Raw genomic sequence first — 19,339 nt, 5'->3', positions numbered from 1 at the left:
TCAAGCTTTGCCATTGCCCAGCTCATACCATCTCCCGCCGATAACTGGCAGCCCAGACAGGTTCTTCAGTTCTGTGGATCTTCCCCAGTACCATAGAATAAATATAACAAGGCCATAAAAGACACAGGGTGACCCGGTTTCAAGGTACCAATATTTTGAAATTGTGTCTTCCAGATTGCAAGACATTTTAAAGCAATCCCTAGCAATCTGGCATTGATTGGATATTTACCTTGAGAACTAGTGGTGAAGTGGGAGACTTGAGTGAAGGAAATGGCCCTGGGCAACCAATACTGTTCGAGAAGGGGTAGGGAGGATACACTTTCACCCCCTTGGTACCTATGTAATTGCCTATACTAACCATTGACTAGTCAATGAAAACACGTGAGTCCATTTTGAAATTAATGTAAGATAATTCTTTGAGAAAAATAAATACAATACATAATCGTAACACAACCGTATGCAATTTACTTTCTCACATCAGGATCGGATTCAAGGCTATTTACTTATCCTATCAGGCTCCTTTGCTATGCTAGATAACACTTGGATGCACCTAGAAATATGTAGGGAAGTGAGTACGTAGGTAACGCAAGTGGAGTAGATACTTATGTGACAGAAATCTGGCAGTACGACAATGTATGGACGAAAACAGATATATTGAAATCTCTTTTTAGCTAAAAATGACAAAACCAGCTCTTTCAACAATCTGTCCACGGGTGCGGACATCGATGACTAACTGTATTAAACATGGTGGAGACAGGGTATTATACCCAGAAAACCAAGTATTCGACAACATTTGCTGCATCACTGTATGCGCGGCCAGGACCCTACTCTTTTACCGCCTTAGTTTCATGATATAGATACTATACCTGTAACCTCGCAGTTTAGCAGGTCGCAAATGTACTGTCCGACGCATATGCCTAGGTGTGCAGTACTTATGATATATTTTAATAGTAGATATAAATTTGAGACTAGTATATGTAGTACAAATAGTACTGCAGTGTAACCACGCACATACCGTCGAGCCCCTGGGCCAGTATTGTTGTATTGATGCGTAAGAGCGGATCACCGCTGTAATTTCCACGTCGAATAGCTCACTCGTTCATGGTGTAAATCGAATCCCATACTCCATGTGAAAAATCTGCTTTTACATTAAGAACTGTTAGGAAATAATCTCAGCACAACACAGTAGCCCTATTGGTATTGTCGATTAGCATTTGTATGAGAATCACGTTGAAAACATCGTCTATTCAAGTTGTGTATTGAACTTGAAATACTGAGAGCGAGTCGTGTAATGCATGGCAAGTAAGTAATATGAAGTCATGAAGCGCATATTTTCATGGACTATGCGTAATTAGCTGGAAGAAGAAAAATCGAGTTGACCGCATTTAGGTAGCGGTACCTAGTGCAGCATGTTTACTAAGCCTATTATATAGCATGCATGCCCAGGTTTCGGGTTCACAGGTCTCTATTTCGGTTAGTTAACACCGTGAGCTGAGAACTCTTTGTCAAAATTTGACCGTTCCAGATTTCAAAAATCGAAATGGCAGTCAATTTCACCTCCATCCCTTTGGTCGACTACCACGACTCACTTTCCCCTGACACAAAGCCACGCTTCCTCTCCGCGCTTAGGAATGCACTCGTCGATGTAGGTTTCTTCTACCTTCAGAACCCTCCGATTGAGGTCGAAGTACGGGAGGCACTTGTGAAGACAACGGGTGCATTTTTCGACCTCCCAACAAAAAAGAAGCTAGAGCTGGACGTGGCCGAGACTAAACACTTCCGAGGATACGCTTGCGCGGGTGCCGAAAAAACAGCCACAATAAGCGATCAGCGGGAAACTTTAACTGTATGTTTAATGACACAATTTGAAAACATTTGGACGGACTTTATAATAACATCGTTGAAGGTTGGTATCGATGCACCTGTCCATGGTCCAAACTCGCCCATCTACTACGGTCTCGAAGGACCTAATCAGGTATGCCAAGAGACTTACATCAGTCCAACATGTCCATTTCTGACTATGACTACAAAGTGGCTTCCTGAAGAAACCACCCCAGGCCTCCGTAAAGCAGTCGAAGTATACATTGAGCAGACCCAAGAATTAGCAGACTCGTTCAGAATTTTGATTGCTGAAGCCTTGGAACTACACCCTGATGCCTTCACGAAGGTACTCCAGAGAGAATACCCCTTCAGTCTTCTCAGAATCGGTGCCTATCCTAGCATGGATCCTTCAAAGCCTACTGCGGTAGATATCCAGGGCGTTGGGCCTCACAAGGATGGAAGCTTCTTGACCTACCTGCTTCAAGGAACGAGCCATTCAAGTCTAGAGGTGCAGAACAAATCGGGAACGTGGATCTCGGCTCCCCCTATCCCGAACACACTTGTGGTGAACATCGGCCGGTCACTAGAAGCCCTCACACAAGGAGTTTGCGTTGCCACTACTCACCGGGTCAACTTGAAACCAGCTCAATACCTTGGGGCGGATAATATGCCTCTCGGCAAGCGGTTGAGTTTTGCATTCTTTCAACAGGTGGCTCTCGATGTGACTCAAGAGGATATGAGAGTGGAGTTACCCCCTCATATTTTGGCTTTACGTGAAAATGATGTGAAGTCCGACGCTGAAACATTCTTCATTGATCTTTTCAAAGGCTCCGCAGGCGATGCTCTTCTAACAAATTGCATCACGAGCTATCCTGAAATTGGGAGGCGATGGTACCCTGAACTTTTGGCTAAAGTGCTTGAGCAGCAGACTAAAGCAAAAATGCTAGATGATGCAAAACTTGTTGGAAAGTCTCAGACGGTTTGAATGCGCGGTTGGAATGGAATGGCATATCATTTGGCTAATGTTTTAATATTCGTCTACGTTCGGCTTCATTAACTATTCTTTTTGTTCGTGAGTGCCTTAGGAACCATTGGGGTATCGTGATAATTCCTGAGAATTCTCTACTATGTTTGTATCATGTTTGTTGTCCTTAGTCAGGTAGTAAACCCCATACAAATTGGTAGGAAATAGAGGTAATAAAAGACAGAGTTATCATACATTTCTATTGACCGGTTAGATACTGTATTAGACATCAGGCAGGGGGGTGTGGTTGTATCAATCCCCTAAATAAATCACCCTTAAAGCAGATGGTAGCCATGTTTAGGTCAAACATCCGCATTCGTTGGTGTCATTGACCACCATAACGAAAAATTCGATAAAGACCACGTTACCACATATAAAATTGGTAAGGGAATGTCAATCATGATCTAGGGGGCAATCTTTAGTGGTGGAACATCCCGAATTGTTCGCGATGAACTTGCCGCGCGGAATACGGCTACACTGCACCGTCGTATCTCGACGTGGTGGAGGCCGAATTACCTTGTATTATCAAAATCCGGACAATGCTGCGATCCACTCAGCCAAAATTATTGAAAAGTGGTTGGCTGAGAATAGGATTTGTACGGAGTGGCCGCCGTATTCGCCGGATTTGAACCCGGTCGAACAGCATGGGCCAAACTGAAAGGGATGATTGATCGGATTGATCCGAACCTTGATAAACTTGGTTGCGCCGCTGCTGAACGTTTTGGATATTTTTCGGGATTAATTGAGCAAGCGTGGGTAGAGCTAGGCCATGATTACTTTGATCTGTTGGTTTCTACTATGGATCATAGGATTGAGGTAGTAATTACTCAGAAGGGGTGGTATGCAAAGCACTAAAAATCTGTAAATAATATTTGAATTCCCTAAGAAATGCTGAATGCAAAAAACTCATTTTCGTAGTAGTTAATTACATTGGTAGTAGTTATTTATTTTAAATGTATAGGTTGTATACACATATTTTGAGTGGGCGGGTCACACGGAGTCTCGGGAATAGAATGATAAATCATTTATCTGAACTACAACACTATTAGCGCTAAATACCAACTAGGCTGTTACTATGGTTTTACCGTGGTACAGCTCATGTATGCATATATCGCATGATGTATCGAGAAAATAATGGTGAAGTACTCGGCGATTGAGAATCAATAAGCGCTTAGGTGCCCAGTCACTGACCTTGAAGGTGGGGTCCCTCCAGTCTTTGATAAAATGGCTGGCTATCTTTACGAGGTACAAGTTGATTACTCGGGACGTGGATGGACTGGGCTCGTTGGATAGAAAACCGACAGATGCCAAGAAGACACACCGACTGGAAAGCGTGGGTTTGATCCACTTGCAATTACAAAGACTATATCACCGAAGAGCAGTGTTAGCTCACATTGGATACTCGTTGCCGAGCATTGAGCTTTTTAATTTAGCCATCGCCGGTGGGGAGGTATGTATGTCCCTTTGGATTCTCACATCTAAAAACGAGCCTGGCCATTGCCAAGACATCTGTATATGCTCTGGCCGACAAGCACTTGAGGAGACATTTTTAGATGTCGACTCTCAGCTTGGTGTTGAGTATCAAGTATGTGGAAGTATGTGGCCCTTGATTGGATTGATACACAACAAACTATTGGGAAACAAACCGAAGTTCTCGTCCAACGTCGCAGTTTCAACTTCCCAAATCAGTTTCTACCACAGCTTGAGTACAGCCGGCAAGTGCATTTGATGAATCTACTGTTACCCGCATCGAATGGGGGTAGGATGTCCTCCCCCAAAGCTGCTTTGTCTAGAATGAAGTCTTTGGATGCACCGGAAACGCCAAAGAAAATATTCTAGGCTGGTATGTATCGAAATTATCGCCCGCTTTTGATCTAATATAGAATACGATAATGATGTTCCGCATCAACAGCTTTTGTCACTAAAAACACCCATCTGTTCATTAGATTATGGGTACCGATATTATTTCCTAGAACTAGTGCGTCGGTCTCAAGAAATAGGACACAAAGTATCGGTCCTCTATACCATCAGTCGGCTGCGTCAGCCGATGGACTGGGGAGTGCAGGCGACCGCCGGTCTGACTTTGTAGATAGTTTGCGACATTGACCACGACACAATCCCGTTTGGGCTCGATCCATAACCACTCTTTCGTATCCTGGGTCTGCAACTGACTGGCCCATTTCTCACACCATAGCAAGGTAACCGAACCGCTGTCGGTGTGCGTAGTGTCGGGTACATCAGCTATGTATGCATGGGTTGGACTAGAGACGAACTTTAGTCCTGAGTCGCTCGGTCCACGATGAGCATTTTCCAGGTGCGAGGATTCATCAAGGCCAAGGCTATCAGAAAGGCTGCGGAGACAGGTGCGGACTATGGTGTCGCAAATATTGGCAAGATCGTGCGTCGCGCTAGCGTGCTCTGCGAAGGGAATGGGTAAAGTGATGCTGTCCCTTTCGTCTCGAGCGATCTGGCAGTAATTAGCGACCATGTATCGCAGTAACATGGGCTTACCTACTTCGAATGATTCAACGCCTGGTCTGTGTTTGTAGCTATTGATGTGTGAACGTCTGCAAGCATGGCTGGCACCACTAGTAGAGGTCAACATACCCGCGATCCACACCCTCCCTTAACGACTTCATCTTCTCGTCAAAAGGCTTGGCGAAGTACTCATGGCAGTTCAGGTAAGAAGTCCGGATATAGCCTGATATTTTCCCCGAGAGGTCGTCGTTGAAAGTGACAAAGAAAAATCCCGGAGACTGGGCGGCCTTCAAAAGTTTCGCCATCTCGACTGGGTCTTTTGCAACGAGACTTTCAAATTTGATTTCCTTGAGATCAGCGACATCCAAAGATTGACCTCCCACAACCCTGGTAGTCTTCGAGAGAGAGAAAGTCATAGCTTGGGACATGGTATGCTGGAATTTTGGGGCAAAGTCAACCAAGGTGTTTGTTCCCAACTCAGTGATAGCCACTGTATAAGAGAAAATAAGTAACGAGCCTACTAGATGACACGTAATAAAATCTCGACATAGAGCTCTCGTCCTCGGAAATGCATGTCCTGTGCTTTGGCCATCTGTATTTATGTAGATCTAGACTTGCCTCATTTAGAAAACAATTATGCACGATACTTTTTCACGATTGACGCGCAGCATGATATATAAATGCATGTCAGTTCATTACTTTTCATTTATAAACATAGTGCGTTTGGTGTTTCACAGTTCTGCACGTAGGCATACCCCACAGTTCCGCTCAGGATGGGAGCGGCCTAAGTGTGCAGGTGGCGTTTTTCGATCTGTCACATGGAATAATATAGGTCCCTCTTTAGGGTTCTTTAACTTCGTGAGCCAACTCTGTCCTGTTTTGACGATATTCGTAATCAGAGAGGAATATTAACGCCTCCAAATGGCTATGCACGCCATCGAGGACCCTTCTCAGCACTCGGGTCCATGATTTGATCGATTTTGATTGCACACAACAGAGGGCAAGTGGAGCAATAACCTTGAAGACCTCCGCAAGGGCCTACAAATGCAAGGAGACCAGTGTGTCCACTGGGATTCACCGACTGGGCTTCACCGACTGGGCTTCACAGACTGGGCTTCACAGACTGGACTTCACCGACTAGACTTCACCGACTGGACTTCACCGACTGGACTTCACAGACTGGGCGAGTCGGCCCGAGCGATCTACCTAGGTATGTCGCTTGCGTTGTACCGCTTTCCCTCCTCAATTACTTACGATTTCTGCTGCCCTTGAGGCCGTAATTGACCAATATTTCCTTCGCATTTCCAAAAGATTTTCAGTAACTGATTGTGAGAAAGCATCCACTATGGTGGCGCTCAGCGAACTACAAGGACCTCCCCTTCCAGATTCCGATACGCCCCTCCACGAGGTGTTTTATCAGAACGTCGTGAAGTACCCCGATACTGTGGCTCTTGTCTGTACCCAGCAACCCTCTACTCTCTACGGAATCCCGAGCCTGCCCATCGACAGCGACAAGCGTGAAGCTGACTATCTACGATGGACCTACCGGGACCTCGATCACGCTATACAGCGACTTGTCACTGGTTTGCGAAGTCGAGGGCTGAAGAGGGGTGACCCATTGGTGATATTTATGGCAAATACCGCTGAATATGTTATTGCCACCTGGGCTGCGTACCAGATCGGCTGCGCCTACGTTCCAATCAATCCCAAGGGCCTATCCAATGCCAGAGAGATGGGGCATATGTTACAGACAGCAATCAAAGGATGTCAGTCTGATCTTATTGGCATCATTGCCGGAAAATCCGATATGTGTGCGCCCATTGAAGAGTTGACGTCCGGGCTGAGCTGCGTGAAAATATTGCTCGAAGGAGGGTTGGACGGATGGACACCATTTGAGGAGCTGATGCAGAATTCAGCTCCAGATTTCCTGCAAAGCCTAAGCAAGGGTCATCACTCAGAAGTTTTCGATCGATCAATTTTCTTCACCAGTGGAACGACATCTCTCCCGAAAGGTTGTATCATGCCATCTGCGTATGGTTTTGCGGCCGCATTGTCCTGGCGCCAAAGCAGTGTTCCTATGCTACCTGGGGATCGGGTGTTATTTACATTGCCAAATAACCACGGGTTTGGCTGGCTTTGTATCATATCTGCCTTCCTCAACGCAGGCACCGTTGTGATCCCGGGCCCAAGGTTCATCCCAGAGGCTGTGATCAAGGCCATCCAGGAGGAGCGAGTGAGCCACACTGGATTTGTGCCAACTATGGTGCATGCTCTGAGCAGTATACCACTTCCATCTGGGAAGCTGACTTCTCTTCGGCGTATTGTACTTGGAGGCTCTCCCCCAACCGAAGAAGTCATCAGGATCTGCCTTGACTATCTAGGTTCGTCGGGGGTGGAGAATCTCTACGGTATGACGGAGGGCATCCTTATCTCTTCTGATGTGGTGAGCCAAGCCAGCGATATGATCAAAGGCAGAGATGTTTCTATCGGCACGCCACTCCCTGGCATGTCTGTCCGTATATACGCCAAGGACAGCAAAGTGGCACCTAAGGCTGGAGATGCTGGCGAGATGCATTTCTCAGGCCCAAGTCTGATCAAGGGATACATTGGAGGAGCAGATGAAAACTTCTACAACGAAAAGGATCGCCGTTCGTGGTTTCGCACTGGTGACAAAGCCTTCATTGGTAGCGATAATCGTCTCTACCTGATTGGTAGATACAAAGATACCATCATTAGGGGAGGCGAGAACATTGAACCATCAGCGATCGAAGCGGTTCTGGGTCAAATCCCCGAAATCAACGTTCTTCAACCTCAGGTTGTACGCGCACCGGACAATGTTGCCGGCGAAGTTCCTATTATCGTTGTGAACAAGGAAATCGATACCATCACAGTGAATAGACTGAAAGACACTGTCTTGGCGCGAATGGGAGATCTTTATGTTCCGGCAGATGTGATACCGGTACAGGCATTAGGACATGAAGTATACCCGAGGACCATGGCAGGAAAGGTCCAGAAGGCCAAACTAGAAGAACTGGTCAGGACATACTGGGAGCGCCAGCATACGCAGGACGATCACAGTTTTGATGGGCCCATTTCAGGCCCTGAAGTGATGGAATCATTGTGCATGGCCATCGAAAAACAGAAGGGACATCCGATTGACCTTTCTATTCGAATGATTGAGCTAGGAGTCGATTCAATCTTGTCTATTGCAATCCTCAAGCGCGTCCAGATAGCAACAGGGGTTTCACTTCCGTCATCTCTGTTCTTCACCCAGGCAACAGTCGGTGCAATCTGCCAACAGATCAGTTCGATTTCAAACATGGCAGACTTCCTTAATTTCACACCCCTCATGGAAGATGCACCTAGCAACATATGCTTTTCAGTTCTGCTTCAGGGGACCCCTAGAAGAGGCGTTCCTTCCCTCTTCCTCGCCCCTCCAGGCTCTGGAAATGCCTTCGTATACAAAACGCTGCCTAAATTTGCCAACGACTGTGCAGTCTACAGCTTTGGCTCTCCATTTCTCATGACCAAATCAGAATCCTCTTGGACGATAGAAGAAACTGCCACCATCTATGCAAACACCATTCGCAGCATTGATCCTCAAGGGCCATATATGCTATGCGGCTGGTCAATGGGAACGGCCACTGCATATGAAACCGCATACCTGCTCCACGAACAGGGAAAGCAAGTTCTGGGGATAATCATGCTAGACTTGGCATTGCCTCGGCCACCCCCCAAGATCCCGGAGGCAACCGTCGAGCTGTTTGAAATGATGGGCGTATTCCCCCCTATTCGTCGTGAAGGCAAGCCCGATGTGGAGATTCCCGCTTTTCGGAAGAAGCATCGTGTCGCGGCTTATTACGCGAAAATGAAGTATGTGCCTCGTCCCTTCAACACCTCAGGCAATGCAAGCCGACCGCGGATATTTGTCATCTGGGCTGGGCACGGTGATCATGACAGGATGATAGACATGGTTCTCGAAGCAAAGGATCTTTTGAAGAAAGAAGGACCGGGGACAGAGATGAAAATTAACCTTGACTGGCTTCACGTCCCACGTGAATCTTTTGATGCTGGTGGCTGGGACGAAATGGTTGGATCAGATCATGTCGAGTGGAGCGTTGTAGAAGACGCAGATCATGACTCGCTTATAGAATCAGATTTGGTAAGTCTCGTGTCACTTACCCCTTCAGCCCCTGTACTCGCCAGCTTGATCTACTTGCTAAGCATTGATAGGTGAAATTGACCGGGGCCTTGATGGAAGAGACAATGGATAAATGGGTGCGAGAAGCGGAACTTAGGCCCAACGGTTCACGTTGAGGCACTGATGCCGTGGAGGCGTGTCAGGAAACGGTTCAAAATAAACCGCAAGTAAGGAGGCCAGGCAGGTCCTGATATCTTCGGGGAGAGACAAACACTGTACTCACAATTCAGTAGTACTGACTACCTTATTTTGGGATACCAGATAGAAAATAAAATTACTTGATATTCATCTTCCCAGCCTTCAGAGGCGAATCTTTCTGCTGAGGTCCTGCAGAGATCTGTTCAATCTAGCTACATTGAGGCCTTTCGTTTTATTCCAGGTACGTAAGACCTTACTGAGTTTCCAAGATCTCAAACCAAAAATTGACTGTTGTAGTATTTGCGACGACCCTGACGATTATCTGCGGGATCCTCATTTTCCTCTCATAGAAGGAAGTGGATACTGACAAGAATCAAGAGTTTGCGATATCAATGACCTTTCAACTCCAAACTTGAATGCTTATCAAATTCAAAGTCCGGGCTACAAGGGTGACATGCTGTGAATTGTGTCAAAAATATGGTCGATGTGCATGTGGGTTTCTGGATATTTATCCGGAATATCTTATGGCATCAATATCAGACGCCTCGCATAAAAGTGCTTATTACTGTCAGCATCTCCTACAAAATTGTCAATTTTTAAAAGTAGCCTGATAGACCCATGGGTTCCTTGATCGTTGTGGCTTAGGATACTATTACTGAATGCAACATTGACGTTCGTTGTATAAGTAAATGACTTAACATCCTTTGCATTCTGCTTTCAGAAGCGGTGAAGTAAGCTTCCAGCCGTATGCATCCACGTCAGCTTTCATCCCGAGTCAAGGTTTCATTCCATAACAGAGCACTCATTCTCATAGGACATGGGTTTGCCATATCTCAGCCAGCCACACAGGACACACAGAAATTTGTTCTGTGAACCTGCAGAAATGACCGGTTTGTGTAACCACCCTGCAGAGTAGCAATGCCACCTGAACAGATCTCTTTGTGATTCGAGACTACAAGTTGAGAAGCAAGGCGCAATGGAACCCCTTACTTCCTTTGTTAACTTTTTGAACTTTTTTAATTTAAATTTTTTGTCGACCTTTTACTATGATCTAACTAAGATACCTACTGTTCGATATTGTAAGACCAGAGATTTCCTAGGAGAAGCTCTACTAGTGGGTCGCGATTTGCTGTAGGTATGCAATGGTCAAATATGATTTATTGGAATAAAAGAAGGGGTATCTATATATACCCTACCGCACCCTAAGTTTCAAGTTACGAGTATAACTAGTTAGGTCTGCAATTCCGATACTGTTCGATGCATCTTCTATTGGAATGACGAGACCAATCAACACAAATCTAGAATTCGACTGTATTTATGTATATTATTCATGACATCGCTTACGACCGACAAGTAGCTTCCCATTACATAACTGATCGTAATTTGATTGATGAGGAACCTGCGAAGACTCACTGTGTCTTGTTTCGTCCCCAGCTGCTGCTAAATAGGGGCAACCCAAGGTGCGCACGTAACACCCGGCATTTTTTGGATAAAATGTGCCTTCCTGTATTCTATGAACTGCCCAGAGCCATCCTCGGCCACCTGAAAGACTTTTGCATCGATATCAAGCCATAATTCATCAAAGCCAGTCAATCGTAGCTCAATGCTACCCTTCACCATATTTAGATTCAAATCGATTTTGAAACCCTGGTGGGGGTATCCGTGCAATACACCCAGGTTCATTTTATACACTTCCAGAGCGACCTCCATCTCCAGAGTTTCCAAGTGTATAGACCCCGACACCTGTTCCGGAACCACCAAGTCAGCAAACGCATTGGAAGGCCATGTCAACTCTCTTGCTTACGGCAAATATACCCACAGCCGAACTGAAAGGCATTCGATCTTTGCTCTTGTAACCACATAACGTTGAGTTATCAACCTGGCCTATCTTGTAGGCACCATGCTCGGTCGCAGATCGCTGCACTAGAAGAGCTTAATGTTGTAAGCATAATCGAACATAGCAAGGCTGAAGGGGCCTGCCTACCACTATAGAACATGATGAGGGGTAGTAAGCCCACTAGTATTCAAACCACGTCGAGAAGAGGGGACATCTGATTTTCTCCGCGCCATAGACTTCACTCCATTTATAGTTCCGAATTTTAGTCCAACGGACTTGGATCACCATGCTTTGTGATCCATTTATTTCATTTGTTAAATATTTTGAGCACCACTCTAACATGAACGTTTGCGGTAATCGGGAAACTTAGCTGTATTTACATTATTTTTTATCAGTACGAGAGATTTTTCGTTTGGCAAGGTATTTCCAACCTCAATGAACGTAATTGGCGGATGGTGCAAAAGGATGTCGAATTGACGATCCTTCAACAGTTAGCACTGTATTAGTTAGCATATCTCAGTACAAACAGTGATAGATAGTAGGCGGTAAATTAGAGAAAGGAAGATTCTCATAGTACGGTATCCAACTAAGAACGACGTGACTCCATGCAGATTGTGGAGGTAGCCCATCTAGACCGGATATGGACTAATGTGGAAGCAACATTCTGCTGAGCCCGCCATGCCGATCTCCTTGCGGATGTGCTCATAGTAATGACACCCGACGCAAGGACGGAGTACTACCGTGGAGCTTGGTGCTACTGGCTGTAAATGCAAAATAGATTGTTCGCGGCTTAGTATCCGTGCTCTTTAATCTACCTTCGACGCTACCCACACCGTTCCCCGACATTGTACAGAAAGTAAAATGGCGTGACTAAGATCCGTCAGAAGATCGCAACCGTGTTTTTCGAACATGGAAAGCGATAAAGGCCGCGACTGTACATGCATGCTGGTTCACATGAGTTGGTGGCGCAGCTTAATCGATCACTGCCTCTTGTGTAATAGCTAATCCCGTTGCAACTCCCAGGGGTATACAGGGAGTAGACGGCTACTCCCGGACCTAACCCCTGGCCAGGAGTAGGTTAAGGAGTACGAAGGGCTAGAAGAATAAGGTCACCCATTCACAAAGACATTTTAAGCTCTTTCGCGATCGATAGTACACTGTTACTTAGGCCTGCCTTTCTCATTATACTTCACTGTTCAACGCTTGTGACAACCATCCTATGAGTTGGGGGCTCTTCGGACTAACCTACTTGGCGCTCTATTTGTCACGTCCTTCGGAGTTACTCCAAAGACCCGAATCCGCAGTAAGACTTAGCACGGCAACGTTACGGTTGCGAGTCGATACTTGAACATTACTGGGTGGGGCCCCGGAAGGCCCTATTCAGCCGCCTGAGCACCCGTGGACCCGCATACCGCCAGAATACCCGCAAGAAAAATAGTAACGTTGAATTATAATATTACAGCCAATAGCAAAGTCTACCGGCAATATGAGGAACTAGCTCCATGGCCTTGGCATCAGGCACTTTAGAAGTTATGAACCTGGATAAGCCAAGTAAGGGAAAGAAACCATACACCTGGCCCCATTTCCAAGCCACGAGCTGTAGTTGAAGGTGAATGAGCGACCATCCACTTTTTTATGAGATAGGCTACACCTGAAGAGCAAGGGCCGTCGTTAAACCACGATGCTTAGCTGTGGAGTAGTATCTTGGGGCGATCCACTTTGTCCCGATCCCGGGTAGAATGTCGGTGTGCTGATACCCGCTACCCGCCGCTTGCAGTTCGTTACACAGGTCAGAAAGCCTGCAGAGATCTTGAAAGCCATCCACTCTATTTTCTTGGTGCCGATAGCTGGTGCTCGTGGGGGAGACCTTAGGCATCAGCAGCCATGGAATGTTTATAACATCCCCCTCCCCCAACAACCGCGCAAAGCAGCAGCACCTGGATCTAAAATCATTTTACTGGGCTTTTGCAGATCAAGATGTCTTCCAATCAACCAGGCATCCCATTGAAAATAACCGTCATCGGTGCTGGCATGGCCGGTCTCTCATCAGCAATAGCACTCTCAGACATAAATCCCCACCACCAGATTACAGTCCTAGAATCCAACGCCTCCCTCAGCGAGCTCGGCGCCGGACTGCAACTCTTCCCAAACAGCACTCGCATCCTACACAAATGGGGCCTCACACCATCTCTGGAAAAAGTCGGCGTCCAATCCTCACATATTTCCATCCGCCGCTGGGAAGATAACAACGAACTGACCTTCAACATGAACAACCCTATCAGCACATGGCTCTACGGCTGGCCCCAATGGCAGATGTACCGACCAGACCTGCAGCAAGCGCTCTTCGAGCGCGTAAAACAGCTGCACAACGTGTCAGTTTTATTTGGCAAGTCCGTTGTATCCGTGGACCAAGGGACCGGCACGGTCTGTACGGCAGACGGTGAGCACTTCGAGGCGGATCTCACGGTCGCAGCAGATGGGATCTGGTCCCGGGCCAGGCGATCCTTGCCGGCGTCGAAAGATGTGGCCCCCACCCCGTATCGGGAACATAACTACCGCGCTGTGATTCCGCGGTCGCGGATGCTCTCAAACCCCATTACTGCACCGTTCATGTCTTCCACGGAGGCAAAATTGTGGGTGGGGCCCGGCGTGTTTGTGTTGGGTTATAGGGTTGCCTCGAACGAGTTGTATAATCTTGTTATCGGTGTCCCGCGACCGAGCGAAGGGATGCCCGTCGGGTCGTGGAATCACCCTGCCGATGTTGAGACGATGCGCGAGCTTGTATCGGAGTGGTGTGAGGAAGTGCGAGTGTTGGCTTCTCTGGTTCAACAGGGGGAGTGCGTTTCCTGGACCTTGGGTGAGGTCGGTCCTATTTCCAGCTATGTTAGTACATCTGGAAGAGTAGCGCTGGTTGGGGACGCGGCGCATGCTCTTCTTCCTCATGCTGCACAGGGGGCGGGAATGGCGATTGAGGATGCAGCGAGTCTGGGGGAGTTTGTAGGTTATTTGAGGTCGACGGAGAATCTGCCGGAGGTGATGAGTGCGTGGAGTCGGTTTAGACAGGCTCGCGTGGAGCATTTGCGCAGCATCAGCCGTGGTAATGCCGGTGATATGACTCTTCCGGATGGCGAACATCAAATTGCGCGAGATATGAAATGGACTGCTATTCGCGATACGCAGCGGGCGCAGTCGGCTGAGCTTGGACTTGAGAAGGTTAGAAAGAAGGTAATCAGGGAGAGACCGGCGCCTGATTCAGCTTGTAAAAGCACGTTTGAGCCTGGTGGTAGGATGTGGGTCAATGGGTATGATGTGAGTGAGGAGAGTAGGAGGTTCTGTCGCGAACATCTGGGACTTGGATTATCAGCTTAGGCAATGAGGACTTGCTGCATGTCATGACATTCTCGGCCCATGTAACTTCCATCCAAGCTCTGTATTCTGTTCTGGGAGCCCTGCCCCTACCTGTGCCACTAGCCTACTATATTATTTTGAAACAATAGGGGTTTCTGGCAGGAGACTAGGCTTGAATTGCTGTATCCAGGTACTTATAAAAGGCTGGGTGTCTGCGATGGCAGATCTCACAATAAACCACAAACTCTACGCCAGACGGCAATACTACACATGATACATTGAGCATTGGAGATGCTAGAGGTAAAATAGAAGGTAAGCTGTGCCAATCCGCAGAGTACTCCACCACTCCGGATTGTGTGTCTCTCCGTAGAGACGCGATGGTGGTAATTGATGCGCCGGCGTTGGGAGTCAGACCCAAACCTCGCAGAATAAACAGTGACCAATTTGGCTTCCTGCAGGTTGCCTCGGGGTGCTCTGTCCCATTTTTGATATTTCCATCCAAGACCCCAAATGTGTAATAATTTCCATAGTTGCAAGCCGCTGAGAGATTCTTCGCGGGGTTGATGAGATTCTCGGATTTGGTGACGATATGGTCAGGATGCTGTTTTAAGTACGAAAGCCTCACGAGGATACCTTTTTTTATGAATAAACCCACGTTGTTATAGAGAAAAATACCTGATTGGCCAAATACGCCACCCTCGTATAACTATTTGGACTTGCTACACATATTGAATCCTTGACATTTTCTAGGCGGTCTATGAATATTATTTTCTTTGGTAACTTTTGTATAAGCAACCCTATATGTCTAGTCACAATTGGTAATTGGCTTTGACTATATAATAATATTAGTACTCGTTTGAGGTAGTAAGTAGATCGGGGCCACTTACACTACGTTTCTTTGTGGATATCTTCGAGAAGCGATCGGAAGTTGGAAAGGCCGGGAAATCTACGGTCTTCATTGTTTTAGTAGGTAGCTTGAGCATCGAAATACCTCATTACTTACTGCTCTGGGACACATTGTGAAGATCTCCACCGGGCGTATTGATTAATAATAATAGAAATAACAATAATAATAATCACATAAACTTGCGTCTCCTTGTCACTTTCCCAGCAGCAGCTCCAGTTGCGTATCTGACTTAGACACCCAAAAGTCCAACCTGGGTGCACCCCACATGATGCACATGATGGATAAGCAAAGCACGTCGACCTCTGTTGCCTCAACAAACGGAATTATCAGATCTGTCTCGTGGCAGGGCACAAACAACGGATCTTTACTTCGGACAAGCCGCATCCAAGTCGCTGCAGATTGTGCGTCCCAGAGGCCTTGACGCGCCGTGAAAAACACAGCTCCCGAGCAGCCGGTTTGACGGTCTCGCATCATCAGGTACACGCCCTGCGCATAGTTGCCAATGAGCCAGATTCTGCGCACGCTCTCCGCGAGTAACCAGTCGCGCCACTGTTGGCCTGAAGGGTCATCCAAGCTCTTCACCCCTAAGCCTTGAGAGAATAAGCCGGCGACACCAAACGAGGTCTCGAGGCAGGCGTCCAAGTTGGCTGATTCCCATAGGTTCTTGTTCCAATCCTGTAGAGTTGGAATAAGGGCTTCAGCTTGCGCTCGCTGTCGAATATCTCCATCGAATAAGCGAATTAACTGGTATATGAAGAGCGCTTGTACCCGCCCGAGCTGCTCAACCGTCCGGAGAGAGGACGGGGCTCCTTCTCCGGAATCTGTGACAAATGATGGTTTATTTATTAGGTTGTTGGCTTTTTCTTCGATAATTCTCATAACGGCCTCTTCATTCTTGTCGTTCTTTGACTGGTATAAGGCCACGGCTGCGAAAGCATCCTGCAAACATGGTGGCAGGCCAGATTCGGAATATAACTGCCTGTGTATGAACGGACAGTGAGTATCTCGGGCCCACTGGAAGAGCCATTTCTTGACGGTCTGAATAAATTGTTTGAAGTCGGACACATGGACGTTAGAATTCTCGTTATGGCGGACCGAGTCAATATAGTGAATAGTCCACGTGTTTGTTTGAAGGAACCAAGAGCTGCTTGCGACTTGGGTTTCATTGTTCACGGGACTGCCAAAGTCCGGTACAGGGAGCTCCTCATGAGTACCATATTCCCATAAATTGTTGAAAACTTCAAAATCTCCTGGAGATACTGTTTTTTCCGCACTTAGGTGGTGCAACGAGTTTAGCGGGCTTGACTCGGAGCTCTCGGCTGTTCTTAGCGATTGAACGGCTCGGCGGGCATACGGGCGACCCAAGGGGTACTGGCAAGGCACTTCCTTTTTCACGCATCGTTGGCAAGTTGGAAGATGTTTGTCACATCGGCGCTTTGCGCGAGTACATGGCACGCATGCTTTCCGCCATGGCGGGCTCCACGTGGTAGATTCTTGGAGATCCATGTGGGTTGAATTCTGCGGATCGTGTAGCAAGGTGGAACTCTGGCGGCTCTTTGTCGATATGCTTGGCACTTGATGCGTATAGCTGAAGTGAAGAAATACAATCACAATAAATGACAAATCATGTAAGTTGAGCCAGATTTGGGCTGGCGGAAAACTGGCGGAACTTTGTGGGCCCGACGACGGAACTTTATGGGGCCGATGAAGGGGGGAAGCCTCGCCACGCCGCTAGTACTCCCCCTACCAGACATGTCAACCACGGTAGGCTGGATGAATTATTCGACAAAGTACACGCAATTTGCGGGATAGAGGTGTTAATCATCCGCAGACCCACACAAAGTATGACGTTTAGGATCACGTTATAGGGGTTTGTAAGCCTTAGAAATAGTACTACTGTTGTACAGTCTCGAAAGTAATAGATATAAAAGTCTTTGATCTCGGGAAGCAGAAAGTCCTATTGTCCCCCTATTCACTTTCTTGACTATCAAACCTTTCGATATTGAATCTGCTACCGCTATAATGCCCTCTATCGCCGACAACTTCACTACGGTCGTCCACCGTGAGCCCTACGCGGCCATCTCCCCTACCCGCCCGCAGCTCTCACAGAAAGGCAAGGTCGTTCTCGTAACTGGAAGCTCTGGTGGTATTGGTCTCGCTATTGCACGAGCCTTTGGCAAAGCAAGTGCCGCAAAGGTCATCCTAACCGGTCGTCACCAGGGTCCCCTTGATGCTGCCGTCGCCACCCTAAGCAAAGAGTCACCCCAGACTACCTTCATCGCCCGTCTGAACGACGCCTCAAATACTACCAGCGTCGAGGACCTCTGGGAGCAGTTTGATACCGAGGGATTAGTCGTTGACGTCCTCGTCCTAAATGTGGCTCGCGTGCAGCCCATCGGCACCATCCTCGAGATAGGGTACAAGGAGGTAGTAGCCGACCTTGCTACAAACGCCAATTCAATCGCAGCGTTTGTCCATCTTTTCTATCACCAGAGCAAGAGAGATACAAGCAAGAAGCTGGTATGTATTTCACCAAGACGGCGCTATCTTCCGTATAGTATGAAAAGTAACAATGACTAATCGACTTCTCTTCGATCAAGTCTTTGGTGAACATATCGACTAAAGCCATTCACGATTTCGAGGCTGCAGCTTCACTCCCAAATTACTCTGCATCCAAGAGCGCAGGAACAATCTTGGTCCAGCAGATCGCCCAATCTGTATCGCCAGAAGACCTACAAATCATAAGTTTCCACCCAGGATCGATCTTTACAGCGGCGGCGCAGAAGGCCGGGTACACGCGCACCACACTCAACTGGGATAACGGTAAGGGCATCGCATGAAACTTTCACATGGAATATTAAACCTATGCCGGTGAAAGTTATCATAAGATTGAAGGTCACTTTGCTAATGATATTCTATTGCAGAGGACCTTCCTGGTCACTATGCCGTCTGGGCCGCATCGGACGAGGCGCAATTTCTGCATGGACGCTTCACTTGGGCAGCATGGGATGTTGATGAGATATCTTCGGGCAAGATTAGAGAGCGTATTGATGGGGATGTCAACTATCTCAAGGTGGGTGTCACCGGTCTCTAAGCATGTCATTATATGTAGGGGCGAGAGATGGACCTTATCCAGATCATCAGCGTGTGTGTAATAGTTTCTATGTTGCTGTAATCAACGTAATTTACTACGCCTCGTAAAGATATATTCCAAGGTTTGTAGATGCGATGTAGGCAGATCTGTCCTAATATGGACCAGTGCAAGAGAGTGTGGAGGTAAAGTTGATTCCGGACATTACTGTATATATCGAATTATTCATCTCCATGTCTTACCTAGGTACATAAAGGATGGCACACCAAAACCCTTAAATCTTCCACTAACTTTCCTTTATCAAACTAACGGTGAGATAAATTTGGCCGCGTTCGACGACCCAATTTATGACTTTTGACTTCTTGTACCTGCCTTTTCTTTTTCATCATTTCAGGGCATTAGCGCGCGAAGCGCGCGCCACCAGTTTCATACATACATGTAGCTTTTGATGGTGGAACATAGGATCTACTCTGACACGTGACCAGTACGTTGGC

General features: G+C 47.1%; 7 protein-coding genes across 7 annotated transcripts; 4 read left to right on the top strand and 3 right to left on the bottom strand.

Moving 5' to 3' along the window:
* Positions 1–1,540: 1,540 nt before the first annotated feature.
* N7471_000880 (isopenicillin N synthase family dioxygenase) lies at positions 1,541–2,806 on the top strand (the record flags this gene model as incomplete). Its single annotated transcript, XM_057273601.1, has 3 exons — positions 1,541–1,846; positions 1,907–1,975; positions 2,033–2,806. The coding sequence occupies 3 exons, from the start codon at positions 1,541–1,543 to the stop codon at positions 2,804–2,806; spliced, it is 1,149 nt and encodes a 382-aa protein (XP_057141780.1).
* Positions 2,807–4,820: 2,014 nt separating this feature from the next.
* N7471_000879 (putative oxidoreductase, 2OG-Fe(II) oxygenase family) lies at positions 4,821–5,751 on the bottom strand (the record flags this gene model as incomplete). Its single annotated transcript, XM_057273600.1, has 3 exons — positions 4,821–5,312; positions 5,361–5,394; positions 5,453–5,751. 3 exons carry the CDS (start codon positions 5,749–5,751, stop codon positions 4,821–4,823), a joined length of 825 nt encoding a protein of 274 aa, XP_057141779.1.
* Positions 5,752–6,367: 616 nt separating this feature from the next.
* N7471_000878 (NRPS-like protein biosynthetic cluster) lies at positions 6,368–9,640 on the top strand (the record flags this gene model as incomplete). Its single annotated transcript, XM_057273599.1, has 3 exons — positions 6,368–6,533; positions 6,661–9,485; positions 9,557–9,640. 3 exons carry the CDS (start codon positions 6,368–6,370, stop codon positions 9,638–9,640), a joined length of 3,075 nt encoding a protein of 1,024 aa, XP_057141778.1.
* Positions 9,641–11,102: 1,462 nt separating this feature from the next.
* On the bottom strand, positions 11,103–11,659 carry N7471_000877 (uncharacterized protein; the record flags this gene model as incomplete). Its single annotated transcript, XM_057273598.1, has 3 exons — positions 11,103–11,405; positions 11,467–11,594; positions 11,647–11,659. The coding sequence occupies 3 exons, from the start codon at positions 11,657–11,659 to the stop codon at positions 11,103–11,105; spliced, it is 444 nt and encodes a 147-aa protein (XP_057141777.1).
* A 1,817-nt stretch (positions 11,660–13,476) lies between these two features.
* On the top strand, positions 13,477–14,868 carry N7471_000876 (FAD-dependent oxidoreductase; the record flags this gene model as incomplete). Its single annotated transcript, XM_057273597.1, has 1 exon — positions 13,477–14,868. The coding sequence occupies one exon, from the start codon at positions 13,477–13,479 to the stop codon at positions 14,866–14,868; it is 1,392 nt and encodes a 463-aa protein (XP_057141776.1).
* A 1,078-nt stretch (positions 14,869–15,946) lies between these two features.
* On the bottom strand, positions 15,947–17,260 carry N7471_000875 (Zn(II)2Cys6 transcription factor domain-containing protein; the record flags this gene model as incomplete). The annotated part of the gene is made up of 1 exon (XM_057273596.1): positions 15,947–17,260. One exon carries the CDS (start codon positions 17,258–17,260, stop codon positions 15,947–15,949), a length of 1,314 nt encoding a protein of 437 aa, XP_057141775.1.
* A 402-nt stretch (positions 17,261–17,662) lies between these two features.
* Positions 17,663–18,911, top strand: N7471_000874 (SDR family NAD(P)-dependent oxidoreductase). The gene is made up of 3 exons (XM_057273595.1): positions 17,663–18,274; positions 18,355–18,577; positions 18,679–18,911. Exons 1-3 carry the CDS (start codon positions 17,777–17,779, stop codon positions 18,846–18,848), a joined length of 891 nt encoding a protein of 296 aa, XP_057141774.1. The 5' UTR covers positions 17,663–17,776; the 3' UTR covers positions 18,849–18,911.
* Positions 18,912–19,339: the final 428 nt, after the last annotated feature.

This window comes from Penicillium samsonianum (genome assembly GCF_028829775.1).
Source record: "Penicillium samsonianum strain IBT 33392 chromosome Unknown utg000001l_segment0_segment0, whole genome shotgun sequence".
In the NCBI taxonomy this organism is placed as follows: domain Eukaryota; kingdom Fungi; phylum Ascomycota; class Eurotiomycetes; order Eurotiales; family Aspergillaceae; genus Penicillium; species Penicillium samsonianum.
This window is presented reverse-complemented; position numbering and strand designations above follow the sequence as displayed.

What these genes read in the sequence shown, in the direction of transcription:
- N7471_000874 (XM_057273595.1), top strand. Translation starts at nt 17,777, where the DNA reads ATGCCCTCTATCGCCGACAACTTCACTACGGTCGTCCACCGTGAGCCC. An exon ending in GAGATACAAGCAAGAAGCTG is followed by an intron (nt 18,275 to 18,354) that starts GTATGTATTTCA and finishes TCTTCGATCAAG; the next exon opens with TCTTTGGTGAACATATCGAC. An exon ending in CACACTCAACTGGGATAACG is followed by an intron (nt 18,578 to 18,678) that starts GTAAGGGCATCG and finishes ATTCTATTGCAG; the next exon opens with AGGACCTTCCTGGTCACTAT.